At 47.1% G+C, this 19,775-nt stretch overlaps 1 protein-coding gene across 1 annotated transcript in view; it reads right to left on the bottom strand.

Moving 5' to 3' along the window:
- Positions 1-1,816: 1,816 nt before the first annotated feature.
- The window catches only part of LOC149362205 (uncharacterized), a 36,813-nt gene continuing 18,854 nt past the window's right edge, over positions 1,817-19,775 (bottom strand). Inside the window, exons 2-6 of the mRNA XM_089569660.1 lie at positions 13,802-13,911; positions 8,873-8,938; positions 7,347-7,388; positions 5,658-5,711; positions 1,817-2,091 (exon numbers count right to left, since the gene is read on the bottom strand). Of these exons, the coding sequence (XP_089425786.1) occupies positions 2,014-2,091; positions 5,658-5,711; positions 7,347-7,388; positions 8,873-8,938; positions 13,802-13,911 (350 nt within the window). The 3' untranslated portion in view covers positions 1,817-2,013. The remainder of the gene's footprint in view (positions 2,092-5,657; positions 5,712-7,346; positions 7,389-8,872; positions 8,939-13,801; positions 13,912-19,775) is intronic.

Genomic DNA, 19,775 nt, shown 5'->3' with positions numbered 1-19,775 from the left:
TACCTTGGGACGATGGGATGTTGGCGGATCGAAGAGTGCATCTGGAGATGCACATTTACCAACACACAAGTATCAAAGGTGTAGATGTCTCGCCGCACTGAGCTTTTAATGCGCAACCAAAGTACGGACCAAATCGCCATTACTTTGTGTCCTGGGATTGCGACTGCTCTCCGAACTTTCGTGTTGCCCGTGAGAGATCTGTGGTGAGCTTGACTGAGATGTTGACGATCTGAGGTAGCGATAAAGGACGTTCAGCGTGAGTCCCCGGCCTGGCCGCACATTACTCTACAGTGGATGCGGCGGGACCTAGAGAGCAGAAGTTTTCTAGAAGCCATCACGACAAGACGCTTTTCTAGGCTAGCGAAGGTTTAATTTAGTGACGCAGCAAAGCGTTTTGGGGATGGTGCGGCGAGCTGTCATGCTGCGAAGCAAGAAAGAAGATGCATTATTATGCCGGGAGATTTTTCTCGGTTGTGAGCAAGGTCTGAGAGAATGCTGGCCACACATGAAAGTACCAACGCTGTCACTAGTCAGGGTAAAACCAAGGAAGCGGACGGCTGAAGGGCTAAAAGGCTGGTTCTAAAGAAGCTGGGAGAGTGGCCGTGGTATCAGCCTCGGGTATAGCAAGAGGGCTGTACCTGGTTCCGTAGTGGCTCATGACAGCAACTCTTAGGTCGTGGTATAGGGAGGTACAATAAGTTTAAATCTTGTAAGACCTACTGCAGAAGCGCGCAAACCAGCAAGTCATGCCTGATTGCTTGGTTGGTTATGGCTTTCAGGAACACGGGGGCCTCGAACTGCCGTAACTACGTGCCGACGCTACTTCAGTGCAAGGTAGTTAGCGGAGGGGTAAGCTCAGGCTCCGACCAGCTCGCCATCCCGCCGTCAAGGTGTGGAAATTCATTGTGCTCCAGGTTTAGCGAATACAGCGTGGTCGCCACCACCAGGCTGCGTTATGTGGATGTTGCCATCGTGAGGAAGGTCAGGCAAGCAGTTCCATGGTAGAGGTCAAAGTGGGCTGAAGGGACGTACTCGGACCAGGACACTAAATCTTGTCAGAGGCACGGCGAGGATAGACCACCAACGATAGCGTTTTAACTGGAACGTTGCTCCACACATTTTATGCAAAACAAGAGTTATCAATTTTGTCCTTTATTCTTTAATGAATAATTAACCCGCATTGAACGAATGCATTGAGGCAGAAGGGCCACAGATTGTGAATAAACGCATATTCTTTACAGACCATATTTTTTAGTTCCGAAAGCCAGTTTCATTGTCGTATAGTTTCAACAAAAAATGAATTAGCAACCAAATTTTTCGGGGCCGAGTACTCTAGAATTTTGCAGCAATGCTCATGCCGTAAAGAAACGTAAAAGTGCTGTAGGGACTTAAAAGGGCAAATATCTGTATTTGGCACACGCTTCAAAGTCTCAGTAACTAGCTGGAACCTAAGTGCAACTAAATTGCGGTTAAGTTTTTGTGCCATGCCTTCAGACGCTATGAAATAATGTGCTCAAAATCTAAAATGAGCGCACATAGGTTCGCATGCATACAAAAAAAACAGTATACAAATTGCCTTGCATTTTTTTCGTGCTGAGGCAACTATATTTTAATTATTATAATATGCTCTCAATACCAGCAACGTCTAATCGGCTACACTTCGTCCCTCTGAACTCTTCCTTACCCAAGGAATGGTCAGAGTGGGTTCAAAAATAATATGCCTGCCTTCAACGTCTTCATAAGCCGCGGAAGTGTCAGGGACTCCTTACTTGGGTTCGGAAAACCTAGTAATGTGAAGAGCGCGCAGAAATTTGGAGAAGATAAAGTTCCTTTTTATTCGTTTGTGTTTCTTCAACTGTACCGGTTTACTGTTTTCCTTTCAGGACTCCATTAATGCCCCGACTGCGTCCGAACCTATTTGTGCAAGAGAATTGTTGGTCCAGCTCTGCCGCTCGTTAGAAAATAGATCTTGCGGCAATCTTGAGTTATCAATGAGGGTGTGAGCTTTTTTCTTCAGCCGACGACCTTCAAGAAATACGCAAGCACGTGCCTGGCAACTCTGGTGGTTTTCACACGACGCGCTGCGCAGAGCTGCAAAAACAAGGAATCCGAAGAAAAAAAATCAGTGGTAGGTGTGTCAAAACGCGGCATAAATTTGCAAATCGCCACCTTTATTTTGTTATTTGCAATTATCAAAAACCAAATATACAGACTATAGCAAACCACGACGGCCACCCATTTCTAGCGACCTATTTCCTACCGTCCTGGCATCTGTTAAGTTCATATGAAGAGGCTAGCTCCAGGGTTAGACGGTAAGAAAATGTATTATTTCCTAAAGCTCGTGATGCTCATTTTCCCACAAACCCTGAGGCAAATTACGGCAGTGCAAGGTTCATAACCAGACGTCCTTCCACAATTCACACATAACTCGTTTTTGCAAGGAATGCATATGAAATCCGCTCCGTGGGTGCCTACAAAATCGCTGAAACCTTACCCGCATGCGTTGTGAGTTATTCTGATTACCATTGTGTGTTGCGTTGATTTTGTTGTACACAGAATGCGCTACGCAGAATGCTCTTAGAGAAATGCTGTTCTATGTAAATCTTGAAATTGTGAACCCATTGCTATTGGTGTGTGTCTGAGGCACTGAGCGCTACCTCAAGCTGCCTTTATCAGCTTTTTTGCCCTGTGTCCTACTTCCCCATACGGCATTGAAGTGTGTGGAGACAAATAAATTTTCACTTTCAGAAACACTGTATCCAAGCAGACATCGGCATTGTTTTGCTCCCTGACAAAATACAACCAATAGGCAGTCCTATAGCCTGGCTTTGGGATGCAATGTCTACGAGGCCTTTGTGAATTTTTCTTCTCCGCATCATTTTTTTAGTGTCCCGCTCTTGTTACTCTCTCGCCTTCTTGCTATCAAAAGAAACGCGATTTGTTTTGATTCTCTGTACGCAACCGCGACATTCGGACGTAAATGTAGGTCAGACAAAACAGAGCTTGCTCTACTCGTCGAATGTGTTGCACAAATGACCGATCTTGCTCGCCAATAGAGAGCGCCGCTTAGGTTACCAGAAACTCAATGCAATTCCTTCGCATTCTCTTATTATCTTCGCATATCTCTGGTGGGCGTCTTTAGGGACACCAAACGCATGGCGACGCCGGCGCTGCTTAGAGCTTTGCAGGGCTTTCTTCGCATCTGCTTCGCGCCGGTCGGCAATCAGTGTTTTGCTTCTGTTTCTTTGTATCACCTTAGAGGTTGAGAAAACAAGTCCCAAACTTTACAGCAGTCAGTAAAATTATTATCTTTAGTTGCGCCCCTGCCGAACATCACAATATCACGGTGTACTTAACGTATAGCCTAAAGCTCAAATATTTTCTTCCGGAGAACTCTAGTTGTGAACATTCTTAAGCTTTGCCTAAGATAAGAGCAATACCCAATCGTTATAAACCAATACTTAGGTTAGACTAGAACGCTTGGTCGGCTTGAGTGGCGTAGGACATGTGGTGTCCAGAAATTCTCTACATTTCCACCACTTTCTCGTTCACTCAGGCTGACTTGGCAATACTTATCTCTCCTGGGAAAAACTCGTCAGCGTAAGTTGTGTTATAGAAGACATGAGCTAGGTTCTGCCCACGAATTATTCAATGAATATTATGGCTCGTGCGTAAGTTAGCTGGCGCCAAGAAGATCCAGTGTGTCTCATTTTGCTCCATTGCCGCCGCATTGGCTCAGTGGTTATGGGCTCGGCTGACCCAGCAGAGGCGGGTTCGATCCCGGCCGCGGTGGTAGCATTTCGATGGAAGCGAAATGGTAGAGGCCATTTAAAGAACCCCAGGTGGTCGATATTTCCGGCGCCCTCCACTACGGCGGTCCCCATAGCCCGAGTCGTTTCGGGAAGTTAAACCCCATAAACCAAACCATTTTGCCTTATGACGCTTTCTACCCAACTCTCTCCCCGATTTCCTCCATTCAACTAGTTCACAAGTGAAGCTCGTTTCCAGTTTACAGGGGAAAGCAGTTTTCGAATAACCTGGTCACGGGCAGATGTTCTTCCCTTCGAAAGGTGAGACAAGGCTGGACACTACATCGGGCACAAAGACAGGTGTTATTTCTGGTGAGCTGTATATATGCACCAGGCCCTCCCTCTCAGTATTCTGGAATACTTTCTTAGGACCGCTTAGGACCGTTAGGACCACTTTCTCAATCAGTACTGTCCTCGTATTGACGTGCTGTCAGCCGCAAAAGTTTGCGGGATCTGCGATGCGTGGTGAAGCGAAGCACTGCATTGCTTCGCCACCTGCCGTCGCAGAACGTGGTGACGAGGCTCACTGCACTCCTGGTGCGGCAGTACCGTGAGCGTCGACACCACGTTCTGTGACGGCAGATGGCGCAGCAATCCAGTTTTTACTTCGCTGCGTCACGCATCGCAGATCCCGCAAACTTTTGCGGCTGACTGTACGTGCGAGTTGTCAATTGCAGCTACGTTTCATGAGCAAACAGTCAGGACTCACGAGTACCTGATGACGACCGTACTCCTTTTGATAGCTTATTTATTCCCCACGGTTTGTTGGCAATTAGCGATCTCATCACGTCTGTAGTTTCCACTGCACTGGTCAGAAAGTTGTTAAGTGGCGTATAGTAGGCTCGTCGATACTCGCCGCACACGCAGGCGGGATTCAGACTTTCCCTGTGATTCTGGACGACGCGAGTGAATGTGTACCGAACAATGCACAGCAACTGCCACCGAGTCTCCCTCACTCATTCTCAGCGCAAGTTTGCCAAATAAACCGCACGGATTCGAAGCCCCATCTCCTTGTCTTCCTGGCTATGTTCCTGCACTCACCCCCAAGTGACAATACCCCATTCATAATCCGCACGCGCTTGTGGCATGCTTGTCATCGGTGTTTCTTGGTAGTTTGCTGTTCGCGCCCTAAGGGCGAATCCTTTTAGAAAATGCTTTGTTATGAAAGTCTCGACAACTTTACCTTTGGTCAAATGATTTGGGCAATCTCCCAAGGAGGAGTAGGTTCGTAATAAGGGAGTAATTACTCATTGACATCCACCCGAGCGCAGCCATACGGCTACAAAGGAAAGATATACAGCTTTCTCAGAAACTTCGTAGTTAAAGAAAAATTCGTCCTGGTCTGGGGTTCGAACCCGGGGGATTCCACCTTGGGGGATTCCCTTAAACATTTGACCAACAGAGTTCCCACTTCGAGTTATTGATCAATTCGCCCTCGCCCTACCATAAGCTTGCCGTCCCGGTTAGCTCAATTGGTAGAGCGACTGCTCCGGTGAAGCGGTGGTCCCGGGTTCGAACCTCGGACCAGGACGAATTTTTCTTTGACTACGAAGTTTCTCAGAAAGCTGTATAGCTTTCCTTTGTAGCCGTAAGGCTGCGCTGGGGTGGATGTTAACGAACTTTAACTTTACAGAGAAGTCTAGGCTACGTTCCGGATATGATGGAGGTCGTTAAAGCACTCTGTTGAATTGCGTTTGCGCTGTCATGCAATGTATGCAACGCTCATTTATAGCGACTGACATGAGAACGAGGTCACTCCACAGGCTGACTTAATAGCCAGTCATCAGCCCTCACTCAACAGCCAGTTTACCACTGAAAACCACGGTGCCAAAGAGGTAAATTTCTCACCATCGTTTCTTCAGCGATCTGCATGTCTGCAACAGGAACCACGTCGGTACCCAACTGAAAAGGCAGCGTCGAAACGAAATTTGGTTACGTTTGGACAGACAGCATTCCGCAAGAACACGTGCTGGGTCATCTTGGGTAATCAGCCAAATTCATGAACCTTTCTGCCGTTTCGTCACTGGTTGCTTTTCGACGCCACGGGGCGGAGTGTTGTGAGTGTGCCAGCATGAAAACGTAGCATTGTGGCCTCTATCGCCCGGGGCCCGTTCACGAGCAGGCATACAGGGTGTTTCGCCTGGCATTTTGCACAATTTTTAAAAATATTCATTTTGGGTTATAAGAGCGCTTTTTCTGGCATAGCACTGTCAGAGGTGTAGTACATCAGAATACAGGCAAGATGTGCTCAGTAGCAGTATGGTTAACTAATAATGAATACTCAACTTTTTAACTATTACTGTTAGGCTCTTTAGTTATTGAGAGGCGTGTAGTCCACCATAAGTGATATTCATATCCGTTCCTAGAACTTCAAAAACGTGCTTACCCTCGGCGCTGTGGCCCAACAAATTCTGGCTACATCGCGTCGCAATACATTTCAGCTTTCGAGAAGCTTGCGGGCAAAGCAACCACTACAGTGGACGGAAATCGTCGAAATAGCCAAAATTTCTTAGGCCACAGTGCCGAGTGTAACCGCGTTCTATAAATTCTAAATATGGATACGAATACCACTCTCGGTGGGCTACACGGCTGTCAATAATTAAAGAACCTAACGGTAATAGCTAAAAAGTTAACTGTCCAATATTAGTTAACCATACTGCTAGCTAGTGCGTCCTAGCTCTATTCTGATGTGCTACACCGATGACAATGCTATGCTGAAAAAGGTGCTCATCTGAAGAAGCCTATATTTGGAAGTTGTGTCGTCTTAGGTGAAACACCCTGCATAAAACCAACAACCTGTCTAAGGTGCATGAAAAAAGGGCCGTTATTGAGCCGGAGTTCCTGGGTTCGAACCCAGCCGCAGCGGCCTCGTTTCGCTGGAGGCGAAACGTAAAGGCGCCCGTGACCTGTGCGATGTCAGTGCACGTTAAGGATCCCCGGGTGGTCGAAATTATTCCGGAGCCCTCCACTACGGCACCTCTTTCTTCCTTTCTTCTTTCACTCCCACCTTCCTCCCTTCCCTTACGGCACAGTTGGGGTGTCAACCGTGATGTGAGACAATTACTGCGCCATTACCATTCCTCCAAAACCAATTAATTTAAAAAAGACCCGCAGAAATTTGTGTTAGAGATATCATTTAGCACCTAATTTTTTCTCTTTGAAAAGACACTTCACGCTGCGTCACAAAGAAGTAACAAAACGTTAATGAACATTTTATCATATTTTATGTAACTTCGCTATTTTTCTCTTCCTGCTAACGGCCGCTTCAAATTATAGGCAGCGGTAGCGTTTCCAGGCTTCCTAATCAGCGCCAGCTTAAGTTCACTGTAATGTTGTTTTTCTCGGCAAATGAATGCCAAGCTACAGATATTTCGGGTGGCATCAGAAAACAAACAGAAAACGATAAAATAAACACGCCTTTGGAAAGGAAGAAGCTCGACATCTCTTGCCGCAGAAGGCCATGATGGCCGTATTGCTCCACACAGTGCCATCGAGTAATATAAAGGTTAAGCCTAGTCTGAATAAGGAAGAACTCACCCAGTTCGCCCACAGCCACCCTTGTATGCAGGGAATTATTTCCTAAGTGAAAAGTAAAGCACATTTGTTGCGTTCATTATTCTAATCAATGCCCTGAAAAGCCCAGAATAAATAATTCCTTGCAAACTAACACTGCGAGAAATCTGGCAATTGCGTTTTTCGAACCAATATTGCGCAGGCAACCAAAAAGTGAAGGGAAAAGTATGGTGTGTTATTCGATTCTCTGCAAGACGTACCCACTCAGAACATTGCAGGAAGGTGCCAGCGAAGCCAATTGCGCATTGAAGAAAATACACATGCCAAGATCACTCATCCGTTCCCTGAGCCATGGGTCATAGTCGCTAATATACAGACTAATGGCACTGTTTCTTCGGCACTATTTCGCACAGTACTTGTTTAAGTGTCCAATATTTGCCATTATTAATATAAGCCATGCTTGCATGGTACTTTCTCCTATAACAGTAAGCTGAAAACAAGGCACATTTCTATGCTGCCCTGGAAGCTGTCTTATCATAAACAATAGAGCGGTTTCATTCCAGACTACTGCTTTCGGCCTTTGTTATTCGCCGAGGCGCCACTACACACAGCTATCGCTGGCATCAGCCATACGGCACGGTTTATGCCATCGATAAAGTAGAACAGAATGAAAATAATCCTCCAGCCCTGCGCATTTGCTCGAAGGTTGTGGATCATGTTAGAAACATGGCGCCCTGCTTCAGGATGCCGTCGAAGGTGCCCACTCGGAGCGGTGGAAGCGCTGACTGCAGCCATTCTGCATGTTTAGCCAAGGAAATGTGAGCCGTATGACTGCCTTTGAAACACTTAACGAGCACGTTAACTGTGCTGCGCGCTAACCGTTAAGCATCCTGTTATTCACGCTATTCGCTGTCACATGCGTGCTTGTTGGTGGCCTGGCTTTTACCCTCTTGCTAGCCACAACAATTACCGGATACGCAAAAAGAAAGAGCGCTCAGAGCATTTATGTAAGGCTGCACACACAGCCACACGCAAACTGTTTCCAACAGAAGAAAAAAATGCAACACTAAGAAAAGCACTCACAAGACAAGACGGGCAGTCAACATCCGTTTTGTCTCATGCACACCCTTCTTATTCTCGCTTAGTCGCGCCGGTTTTGGTCTGCTTGTTTCCGCAGTAGACCAAGCATAGCTAACTACAAATTTTATCCTAATAGAACATAACGCCCACCGGAAGATGTCAAGGTCTATCCAGGGCACACTTTTAATTTTGATGGTTTTCTTATAATCCTTCGTACGAGTTCGTGGCGCCACGGTCCTGAAGGAACTTGCACATAGGACACCAAGTTGCTACAGAGGCTAGCAACAGGAGGTCAGCAACCGGTCTGCTAAGGATCACAGTGCTAATGCAGATACCTGAAAGAGAGATATTATAGAGTTCTTAGTGGCCGAATCTACACGCAATCACGCTGTAAGTCACGGTCTGCTGAGAAAGCAGGTCGCTGTCGCAGTGGTGGCAGGAAAACCTTCAGATGCTATGAGGCGCCTTACCTGAAAGTCTTCGCTGCGGACGACTTTTTCGCATATACCTATGGCTTCGCATATGCTTCTCACGAACTGCAATGGAAGAAGATAAGACTGTCACAGACTCTTCAGCAATAAAGTGGAATACCTTGGAAGGCCAACATATCAGGTGGCGCCAGAGATCCGACCGGGTGAGATAAGTGAGATGAGGAAATAAGTTTGCCTGAGCTAAGGCAGGACAGATTAGAGACCGTTTGTCTTATAGTTAGAAGGTGATTATAATGATTATGATATAGCAGCCCCAACACAACAGTGAAATCAGTGGTACTGTCGGGAACAAGTCTCCAGGACGCGTCATCGAGAACCTACGCTGATAGCCCTGTGATTAGCCGCTGGCTGGAGAACACACTTTTCCAGGTGAAAGTCGGACTCGCGTACTGAGATATGTACTAGTGGTAGCAGGTTATAGCTTAAATACATGACAGATATTAGCCAAAATCGCTTGTCGCAAGTCGTGGAAAATTTTGCCCCCATAGTACGTCCGCAGTCCCGCTGTTTTTTTTTTTTTAACCTCAAGTTTTATCTTATGCAACTTGCAAACAGTGACCCGAATAAAAATAAAGTGGCCAATCTTACCTAAACGCATAAGTTTCACTTGTTGTTTTCCTCTCTGTGAAACAAACATCCTCGATACAATGTAAGTAGGGGTTAGTTGACGCTATTCTTAAGTCTCTTCCACAGCACGCCACGGACAGCGACGAAATAAAGGAACCCACCGGACACGCGCGTCCAATGTTTTTTTTTATTATTATTATTTCGTCCGTGTTTTTGATGTGCTGTACATTATTTCAAACATGAAAAAAAAAATGGAAGCGATCCTGGCGTTGCAGAGCAGACACTGGGTCGCAACCAAAGTGCTAGCACGCTCCACCTGACAGCCCTGGCAGCTGACAGGTTAGGTGCATGGGGTTTAACGTCTCTAAGCGACTAAGGCTATGAGGGATGCCGTAGTGGAGGGCTCAGGTTAATTTCGACCACCTGGGGCTCTTTGACATGCGCTGAAACCGCACAGTACACGGGCCTCTAGAATTTCGCCTCCATCGAATTGCGACCGCCACGGTTGGTATCGAACCCGCTAGCAATCGCATTTCGATGGAGGCGAAATTCTAGTGGCCCGTGTACTCTGCAGATTCAGCGCACGTTGAAGAGACCCAGGTGGTCGAAATTTCCGGAGCCTTCCACTACGGCGTCCCTCATATCCTTAGTCGTTTTGGGACGCTTAACCCTATAAACCAAACAACCTGTCACCTGCCACGGTTGTGGCGGCTTCATCCGCAGGTAGGATGGCTTTTTCACTAGCGAGGCATCCAGTGCTCGCGCACTAAAAAAAAAAGAGAAACAGGACATGACTTGGTAACGAAGCAACGCTAGTGTTCGATACTAGAGATGCTGCGAATTTAACCCACTATTTATTATTACAGCCATGCGTCTTCAAGTTTTTGTTCGTGACTTTTCGGGGAATTTTAAGAATCAGAAAGGAAATGAGAGAATAGCTTTATTTCGGCTATAGATAAAGGTCAGGGCCAGAGCGAGGCGAAAACACAGTTGCAAACTCTGAAAAGAAAAACACAGCAGCACCTAATTCCAACATGTATTGGTTATGCGACAGCATTCGAACCTATTGATCCCTTTCCCGGAAGTGACTACTCAAGCTTTTGAGCCCCAAGTTGCTCTTCCCGCGTGGCAGATGGGGGCTTCAGATAAGCGAACCTGGTATGGGGCCGTCAGTGTCCTAATGGTATCGTCAATGAGATATATCTATTCTGGTGGCGTAAATGATGCCGCCACTGCCCGCCAGCCAATCATAATTTTCTGAACGACCCCGGACGCCGGCGGGTTTTTGTTCTGTGACTGTTCTATGCCATCGCATGAAAGCAAGTTCCCTGAGCAATCGATGCCAGTGAGGAAACTATGGCCGCCATCGAGCCTTCTCGAAGTACATTTGCTACAACTGCTATCGCAGCGCTTGTCTCTTGTCACGGTGTTTTGCGCTGTTCCGTCACAAATGAATAACCAACATGCCCAAGCTGCTGTCCTGGCTAATTTCATTTCTAGTACCTCGGGCTCTTTTCAGTGTTTCACTCTCGACTTCCAAACTCTTTACAGCAGCGCTTGTCTCTTGTCCCGGTGTTTTGCGCTGTTCCGTCACAAAAGCTTTCAAGTGCCTCTCATTTTCAAGAAAGCCATGAGGAAGATTCCACTATAAGGCCAATAAGAAGATCGGCATTGGGTCCCAAGTAGCGTGTTCGCACCGTTTATTGATGCGTTGGCATTACAAGAGCCTATGCAAGTGGAAATGACGACCTACGTCACGTGTGGTGCATGATGCGCTGCGAACTTTGTGACGTCATCAACTCCTGCACGCCGCGGCAGACGCACTTATTAGGCGCTGCGTCAAGAGGGCGCTGCGCCTCCCCACGTGCCCCTTGCACCGCGTGGCAGATGGGGGCTTCACATCCAACCAACCGCCATCCAATGGACCGCCTGTTGGAAAAAATTGGGGGGGGGGGGGGGGGGGGCTGAACTAGTCGACGCTGTGCGAATCGCCCAGCTCGAAAGACTGAGTATAACGAGTACGGGAGGCACCATCTTGGAGTTGGTCGGACGAAGATTCGGTAGAGGCATATGCAACAAGGTCACCCTACCCCACAATGTCGCGAGAATATTACAGTTCCCTCCCAAGCAACACGCACCCCGAACACCATAGGAAAAGGCGGGAGAAGGAAGCGGAGGCACTAGCTAGAATGGCCGAGGAATTTAGGACCGGAGAGGTAGCCTACGTGGACGCAGCGAGTGGCAGGTCGGGGCGGCGGTCGCCTCCGTAGTCGACAGCCGAGGTGCACCATTCGCCGCCGCCTCCACAAGTAGCAACGCAGATACGGTGAGGAGGTCGTAATATCCCTTCCTTGAGCCGAAACCAAGCTAGTTTGATTCTCAGCGACAGCAAAACCGCAATCGGCAATATCGGAAAGGGTAGGGTATCGCCGGAAACGGCTCGCATCCTGTCCGCAGTCAAAGTGGATCACACGATCACCTTAATTTGGGTCTCAGTGCAGACATCCGTCCCCGGAAACTAGGTGGCCCACGCGTTATCCCGAGAACTCTACTTCCGGGCAACCGTAGAGCCGACCGACTGCCAGGGTATGGACAAACGTTTGCAAACATATGCGTAAATCGTCGAGAACTACAGGTTAGGAAGACGTCTGGTGCCACCACTGGATCTAAGCTTAAACAATAAAAGGCCGTCGCCTGGCAATGATTAAAGGCCTAAAATTTTGCAAACCCCGTCAGGTTGTTTCGCACCCAGGTAGCCGATAGGAAATACGATAAATGCAAGACCTGCGGAGCGAGGGGGACCCTCGATCACATACTTTAGGAATGCCCTGGATCCCCGAATACAGGGTTAAAAAAAAAACGCGTGTCGATGGAATTGCACAACCAGGCCTGGGGTGCGGCCTAATCTCGGTGACCCGCACTCGGTGACAACGCACTCCCTCGCCAGAGCAGGATTTGGCCACCCTGGTGTAGTAGGTATACTTAGGGCACATGTACTTAGGGCAGGTAGTGGCTGCTGATCCGGATCATGACAGGGAAATAACTAGGAGGATAAGAATGGGGTGCAGCGCATATGGCAGGCTCTCTCAGATCATGAATGTCAGTTTGCCATCATCCCCCAAGAGAAAAGTATGCAACAGCTGTACCTTACCGGTATTCACCTATGGGGCAGAAACGTGGAGGCTAACAAAGAGGGTGCGGCTTAAGTTAAGGACAACGCAGCGAGCTATGGAAAGAAAAGTGATAGGTGTAACGTTAAGGGACCGCAAGCGGGCAGAGTGGGTGAGGAAACAAACGCGTATAATGACATCCGTCGACCAAGCTGGAAGGTGGCGGTGAAATTAATGATTGATTGGTCCCGACACATTGCTCGGGACCGCGTGGATCGCACTAATTCCGCCAGTGGCAGCACTTGCCACCCCATCCTAGGGCTGTGGAGTACCGCTTAACCGCTGCGCCAGTGCGCCAGGAGTGGTACGAGGACTCCCAGAAATCTATAAATGTTAAGTAGGCAAAAATCGATTCTGCATATATGGCCATTAACCCTGGAGCTGTCGCGTCATAATCTTAAGGGGGAGTGCGCGCCGCGGTACGGCAGCGACTGCCTTCACGAAGTTAGCGGAGAGATCAGAAGGGGTGCGGCAGCTATGTAGCGCCATGCAGACGTAAACTGGTAACTATTATGCCTACTGGTTACATTACGCTGCAGCGCTCGGCGACTTCGTTCCCAAAGTGAGCGGGCGGCCTTAAGTCTTCTCACACGTAAGCAGTTTGAAGTATCTCTGCCGACTTCCTTTTCTGCTTTCTCTCCTCTAAGATTACCGTTGTGGAATATGCTTTGTAGTATTGAAGCAATCCTGCCTTCCGCCGGAAATATGCCGTGGCTGTCCCGCAGAAATATGCGGCACGAACCGGGTGTAACTGTTTATTCAATTAAAATTACAGACTGAAAAAAACTGATTTGTGATTAGCAGTCCAACCTGCATTTTACATCGTCCGAATCATCCTTTAATTTTTATACATGCCCATGGAGCTATATGGCCTCGTGTCAGCACGATCGATGCGTATAGCGAAGAAGTGTTCACAACTAACAGCCTGCGCCCGTGTGCTGCGTGTTGTCAGTGCACGTTAAAGATCCCTAGATGGTCTAAATTATTCCGAAGCCCACCACCATGGCGCCTCTTTTTCTCTTCTTGCACTTTCACCCTCCTCCCTTCTCTCTTGGCGTGGTTCGGATGTCCATCGAGATAGTGAGACAATTACTGCGTCATTTCCGTTCATCAAAAAAAGAAAACAATTTTCACTGTTGTCCAGCACTTCATGGGTGAAAATGAACTCTACCTTGCCGATGAGGGATGCAGGAGGGTAAGGCTTTATGTTCAACATTATCTTTGAGCAGTTCTTGATGAAGTGGTTCGTCACACGTCCAACGGCCGTTGACACGAAGAGTGCTGCAAGAGGAGATAAGCACACGATTTATGTGCTGCTCGCAGCAACGGGGCTCCAAGAAAAAAAAATGGCTGGGGTACAACGTGACTTGAGCCTAGTTATACGAGCGAAAACTCTAGTAAGCATGATCTCCATTGGCTCAAATCAAATCTCAAGGTCAGGATCAAAGGTCAAGTACCCGATGGTCACAGACGTACGATCACATGGCCATACTACCATCGCTTGGGCCATTCAAACACGCAGTTAAGTTCGGTTTAGCCTTGTGAGGCATTGAAGGTCATTGTCGAAGTGGTGCCCGCTGGCTCAAATATAATGTCAAGGTCAAAGGTCAAGGTCAGGTACGCAGTGGTCATAGTAATATGGTCACGTGGTAATACCACCATAGCTCGGGCCATACCCCCACACAGTTAAGTTCGGTTTGACCTTGTGAGGCATTGAAGGTCGTTGTCGAAGTGGTGCCCACTGGCTCAAATGTAATGTCAAGGTGAAAGGTCAAGGCCAGGTACGCAATGGTCACAGTCATATGATCACGAGGTCATAGAACCACAGCGTAGACCATACCCCCCGCAGTTCAGTTCGGTTTGACCTTCTGAGGCATTGAAGGCCGTTGTCTCATCCACATCTAAATCGGAAACGGTACCCCGAGGAGTGGAGGTCTCGCTTTAAAACGAACACTTCGGAATCAGGAACTTTGGGGTAGCAGACAAAGACGGCACGGTAAGGACTGGCAGAGGCGACCGGTAACGACTATCGGCCTATTACCAGGGTATTCATCACCGAACTGCTATGTATGATAAAGGGGCGAGGGGAAAAAAACAAACAGGAGAGAATAAGCTATTCGATACCAGTCCTCGTGTATATAGCGATTCGGCGACGAGGACCCTGAGTTGGCAGTCTGCCGCCGTGTTTGTAAGTGCTTACCACGCCCACTCTTGCCGAAGATCAAGCTCCCACCGCCGGACAGTAACCACACGCGAGGCACCTACATATGCGATTTTTCGGTGGTTAGCCTGTTTAATAGTTTGCAGAATTTTTGCATATCAATCAACCACCTCAATTTTGCATATCATTCCGAGTACTGTTCCAAGACTGTTCAATTCCAAGACTGTTAAATAATCTTAATAAAGGCCATACAATGCATGAACATATTAGAAACCTTGACGTCATGTACAGTTGATTTTTATTTGTGGTATATGAATTCTGATGAATGCAGTTAATGTGTATATGTGTGTGTGAAAGTGGTGTGTATTATGTCGACATTTTTTTACACGGCAACGAAAAATTGCCACTCTCTGGTTTGTCAAATTTGCATGTTATTACAGTATTTATAGAGTTGTCATGTGTTTTGATAATAGTTGTTATCTAATTACTCTAATGACTTTACAAAATATGTAATTCCTGATGTTTCGCGCATGTACTGTGTCTGCCCTTGTCCATATGTAATAGGGGGTGCGAGCTTGTCAAGCTGCCCGTAAGGCAGCTTTTTTCTCTCGCCCCCTCATGTCCTTTCAATACGTGAAATAAATAAATGAAATGAAATGAAATGAAATGAAATGAAATGAAATGAAATATCCTGTGCCCGGAGGGAATGTCAGTAGCGCATCCCTGTGGAAGTACAACTGGCGGCGAAATTATACCCGTGCCACACGGACAGTTCCACGCCGCCGCTCACTGTACGCTCTTGCAAGGCAGAGTGCCATACGCAACAGCTGCGTCACACGAGGGAGGTGCTTCACGCCGAGAGCCGCGGTCTCGCAGGCGTAATTAGACGAACTTGAACGAAATTTTAGACGCGCGTATCTCAGGGCACAGGCGTGTTACTAAAATTGCACAATATGGAACAGCCCTGAAAAGCAAACGCCCCCAAGTTCTCATTATAAGTATGCATGCTAACTTCAGGCAATAAAAAGTTAATCAGAATCAGAATTTTTTTATTAGTCAATCATATGAACAATGTACAATGATATGCAGAAGGAGGTCCCATAGTCGAATGACTGAATGAATGGTCTTTAGCTAATTACGGAATTTATGCCGACAATTATTACCCCAATCGGTGTCCGCCTGGTCGCATTACCAAAGCGCAAAAGCGGCATTAGCGTACGGCGTTTCGCTTTTTTTTAAATCAGTAAAGTCTAACTTTTAACACCCTGTATATACTGCAAACATTAGGTGTTTCAGCGAAGGTGAACTTGAATTCTGCTAAATAGGCTTTTTGAGGTATGAATGCGACGTTTTTGGCGCAATAATACCTGCTTTGGCGGACATTAAAAAACAGATGAATTAATTTAACAAGTTAGCCGCTTAACTAATTTGTGATAAATAACTTTTAACTAGTAGAGTTACGCGCCTAATTACCATTGCAGATTTGTATCCGGGCGTTACAAAAGTCATGTGAGTTTTCAAGTTTTCAAAAACGCGATTGTCTTTTGCGCTGTAGCTCAAAAAAATTTGCCTTTTTCGACTAGTTACGTGCACTGGAGGGGTTGCTTTGAGTACACGCTTTCGAAAGCGCGCGTAATTTCGCACTATGCCGCCAGATTTTGTCGAGCCACAGCGATGAGGTTGATCGCGTTTACTAAATTCGAACAACTGATGTGGCTTTTACTAACGACGCGCTGCAAATCTCTAATTGCAACCAGTTGCCTATCAGTGCTAGTTAAATAGTTATCAGAAATTACTTAAGCGGCTAACTAGTTCACATTATTTACTTGCTTTTTTGATGCCCGCCAAAGCAGATGATATTGTGACGCAGAAGCCGCCTTCATAGCTGAATGGGCCTATTTTAAAAAATTCTGGTTCACCTTCGCTCAAACACCTGGTATATTGAGGAGCCCCCTGCTCTTCATGAAACTAATATCGTGCCTTGTCTCTTTGCTATTTCTGATCTCCTCAACATCGCTGACGAACAGCGCCAAGATTTCTCCTTACGACCCCTCATTGGTGGCCGCAGTTCAGAACACCCGAATCCGGCCCTGAAAATTTCTCAGAATGACATTCTCTACCGCCGCAGCCTACGTCCTGATGGCCCACCGCTATTGATTGTCATTCCTCAACAGCTACGCTCCTCTGCCCTTGAAGAACTCCACGAGCTACCGACAGCTGGACACTTTGGTGCCTCCCGTGCTTGTGCTTGGGTCCGGCGCCGCTTCCTTTGAGCCAGTTTATATCGTACCATCAATCGTTGCGTCGCTGCTTGTGGCCTGTGTCAACGCCGGAAGAAGCCCGCCACATTGCCAGCCGGTCTTCTCAAACCCATTGATGTCCCGCTGGAACCTTTTCACCGTGTTGCCCTCGACATTTTCGTCCCTTTTCCTGCCTCCCTACCCGGCAACAAGTGGATCATTGTCACAATGGACTATGAAACTCGTATGCCATCACACGGGCCTTGCCGAAAATCTGCGGCACAGGTGTCGTTGATTTTCTCTGGCAAAATGTCATCCTGCAGCATTGCACTCCTCGCCAACTGCTTACCGACTGCGGTCGTACGTTTCTGTCCAGACACATTGACAACGTCCTCCGTTCATGTTCCACGCAGCACAAGTTCGCCACAGCGCATCACCCACAAGCCAATGGGCTTACCGAGAGGCTCAACCGAACTTTGACCGACATGTTAGCTAACTATTTCTCCCCCGACCACCGTGACCGAGACAACGCATGTCTTATGTGACCTTCGCATACAGTTCTTCACGGCATGACACCGCTGGCTATTCGTCTTTCTACCTTTTTGTTTGGTAGGTACCCCCCCTTGCCCTTGTACACTCTCATGCCACCTTCACCAGTCTCTGCTTACGCCCGTGACGCCATCGATCAAGCCGCCCAGGCGCGACAAATAGCCCGCCGTCGGCTCCAAGCATCTCAAGCCTCCCAGAGGTCCGCCTACGACCGCTGACATCTTGAAACAATTGCGAACATAAATCACTTGTCCTTCCGTGGTCGCCTTCGCGTCAAGTTGGTCTCTCCGAGAAACTTCTTTCTCACTACAGTGGCCCTTACCGTGTAGTGCGCAGAGTGAGTCATGTCAACTATGAAATCGCTGGTCATGCGTCCTCACCGTCGACCTCTCGCCCCGGCACAGACATCGTCCACTTCGACCGCCTTAAACCCCTACCACGGCGCTCACACTTCGGTACCCTAACGTTGAGACGGCGCTTCTGCCGCCCGGGGTCTCGAAGAGATGCATTACGCCACGAGTCGACGATGGACGAAGACGACAAAGATCTTTCGCTCGGTCCGCTCGGCGCTGCTCGCAGCTATCACTGTCCATACCTGTAAATATATTCTTCTCCGCTGATACTATATATATATATATATATATATATATATATATATATATATATATATATATATATATATATATATATATATATATATATATATATATATATATATATGTGTGTGCGAAATTGAGAAACGCTTCATTTAGGTAAACATTATTGGGAGTCGACGTTTCGGAGTTTACCTAAGTGAAGCGTTTCTCAATTTCGCATTTGACCTCTAGCAAGCAAGTGCATTTATATTTTCGTGCTATATATATATATATATATATATATATATATGTATAGTTATATATATATGCAGACGGGACGCTGCATCGACGACCGCCTACGTGAGCACGCCACAGATATCGAGAACAAGTCGCAAAGAGACCATCTTGGCGTGCATTGTGCAGAGTACAAGTCTGAAGCGTTTTGAACCATACTGCCATCATCTCCAAATATAAAAACGAGACCTAGAGGCTTATTTCCGAGGCCGAAGATATACAAAATGCAAATGACGCATAAATCAGTAACCCGTCAATAGCCTTGTTGCTACAGTAACATGGTTATCTTAATCAGTGTCTATTTGTAATTCTTCCCGAGTGCGTGGCATGTGCTCCCCGTTTTTCCTTTTTTCTCGTTATTGCTCTTGTTATCTTGCTCACCAGGTGTCCTTTAGGCGCTGCTTCAGTCTTCCCAATAAATCACTTTGGTTGCTAGTAAGCGCAGGCGTCTGTCTCGTTCTCTGTCCAGTCTTCTAAAATCGTTGCTACTTCTTTTTCGTCAACATTTACCAAACCGCCCGTATCATCCCTCTTCTGATATTTCTGGCCCTGAAGAGTGAAAATGGCCGATTTGATAATGTCCAAGCAGACAGGACTCTCGATTACAGCACGCAGCTATTCGCCATGTCGAGGAAACACAACATGGACTAAAGTCCGACCCACGGCTACAACCGCTCCCAAAGAGAGGCACATAAAATCAGAAAAAGCCTCGAGAATTCTCTGGGTGCCACTACAATTACTGTTGCGAGACAGAATATATTGACAGTTAATCACACAAGCGAAGGGAACCGCTGCAAGCGGCGCCGAGAACTTCTTCTTCTTCACCTCTATATAATGGCACATACCCACGTGGGGGGATTGGCCAAGGTATAGTGGTATACATAAGGAAATTTTCATAAGATTGCGAGAAAATATCGGAGCCAAACGTGAATTTTGAAAAATGTATTCATGAAAAACGACAGAAGAATATTTGAAGTGAAATGACACAGCGAGAGCTTCGTTGACGTCTTCGTCTGTTGCAGCCCGTGCAATGTCGTTGTTGTTGTTGCTAGCCTTTGAAAAGATGGCACATACTCGCACTGGGGGATCGGCCAAGAATCGTGAGGAAAAGGTTTCCATTCACCTGTACATACTAAAGGCAAAAGAAAAGCACACGGGAGAGCAACACCGGGAGAGTCTACCACAAGGAGGGCAGGGAGTGAAGAGATAAGAGTTTGGATGGGAGAGAGAGAGAGAAAAGGAAGAAGTGATTAATTCAAAAGTAATAAAGCATAGAAAACGAAATACTGTAAGATTTAGCAAGGCAATCGATGAGATTCCAGCAAT

This window comes from Amblyomma mixtum, chromosome 2, assembly GCF_055824585.1.
Source record: "Amblyomma mixtum isolate Tamu chromosome 2, ASM5582458v1, whole genome shotgun sequence".
In the NCBI taxonomy this organism is placed as follows: Eukaryota; Metazoa; Arthropoda; class Arachnida; order Ixodida; family Ixodidae; genus Amblyomma; species Amblyomma mixtum.
This window is presented reverse-complemented; position numbering and strand designations above follow the sequence as displayed.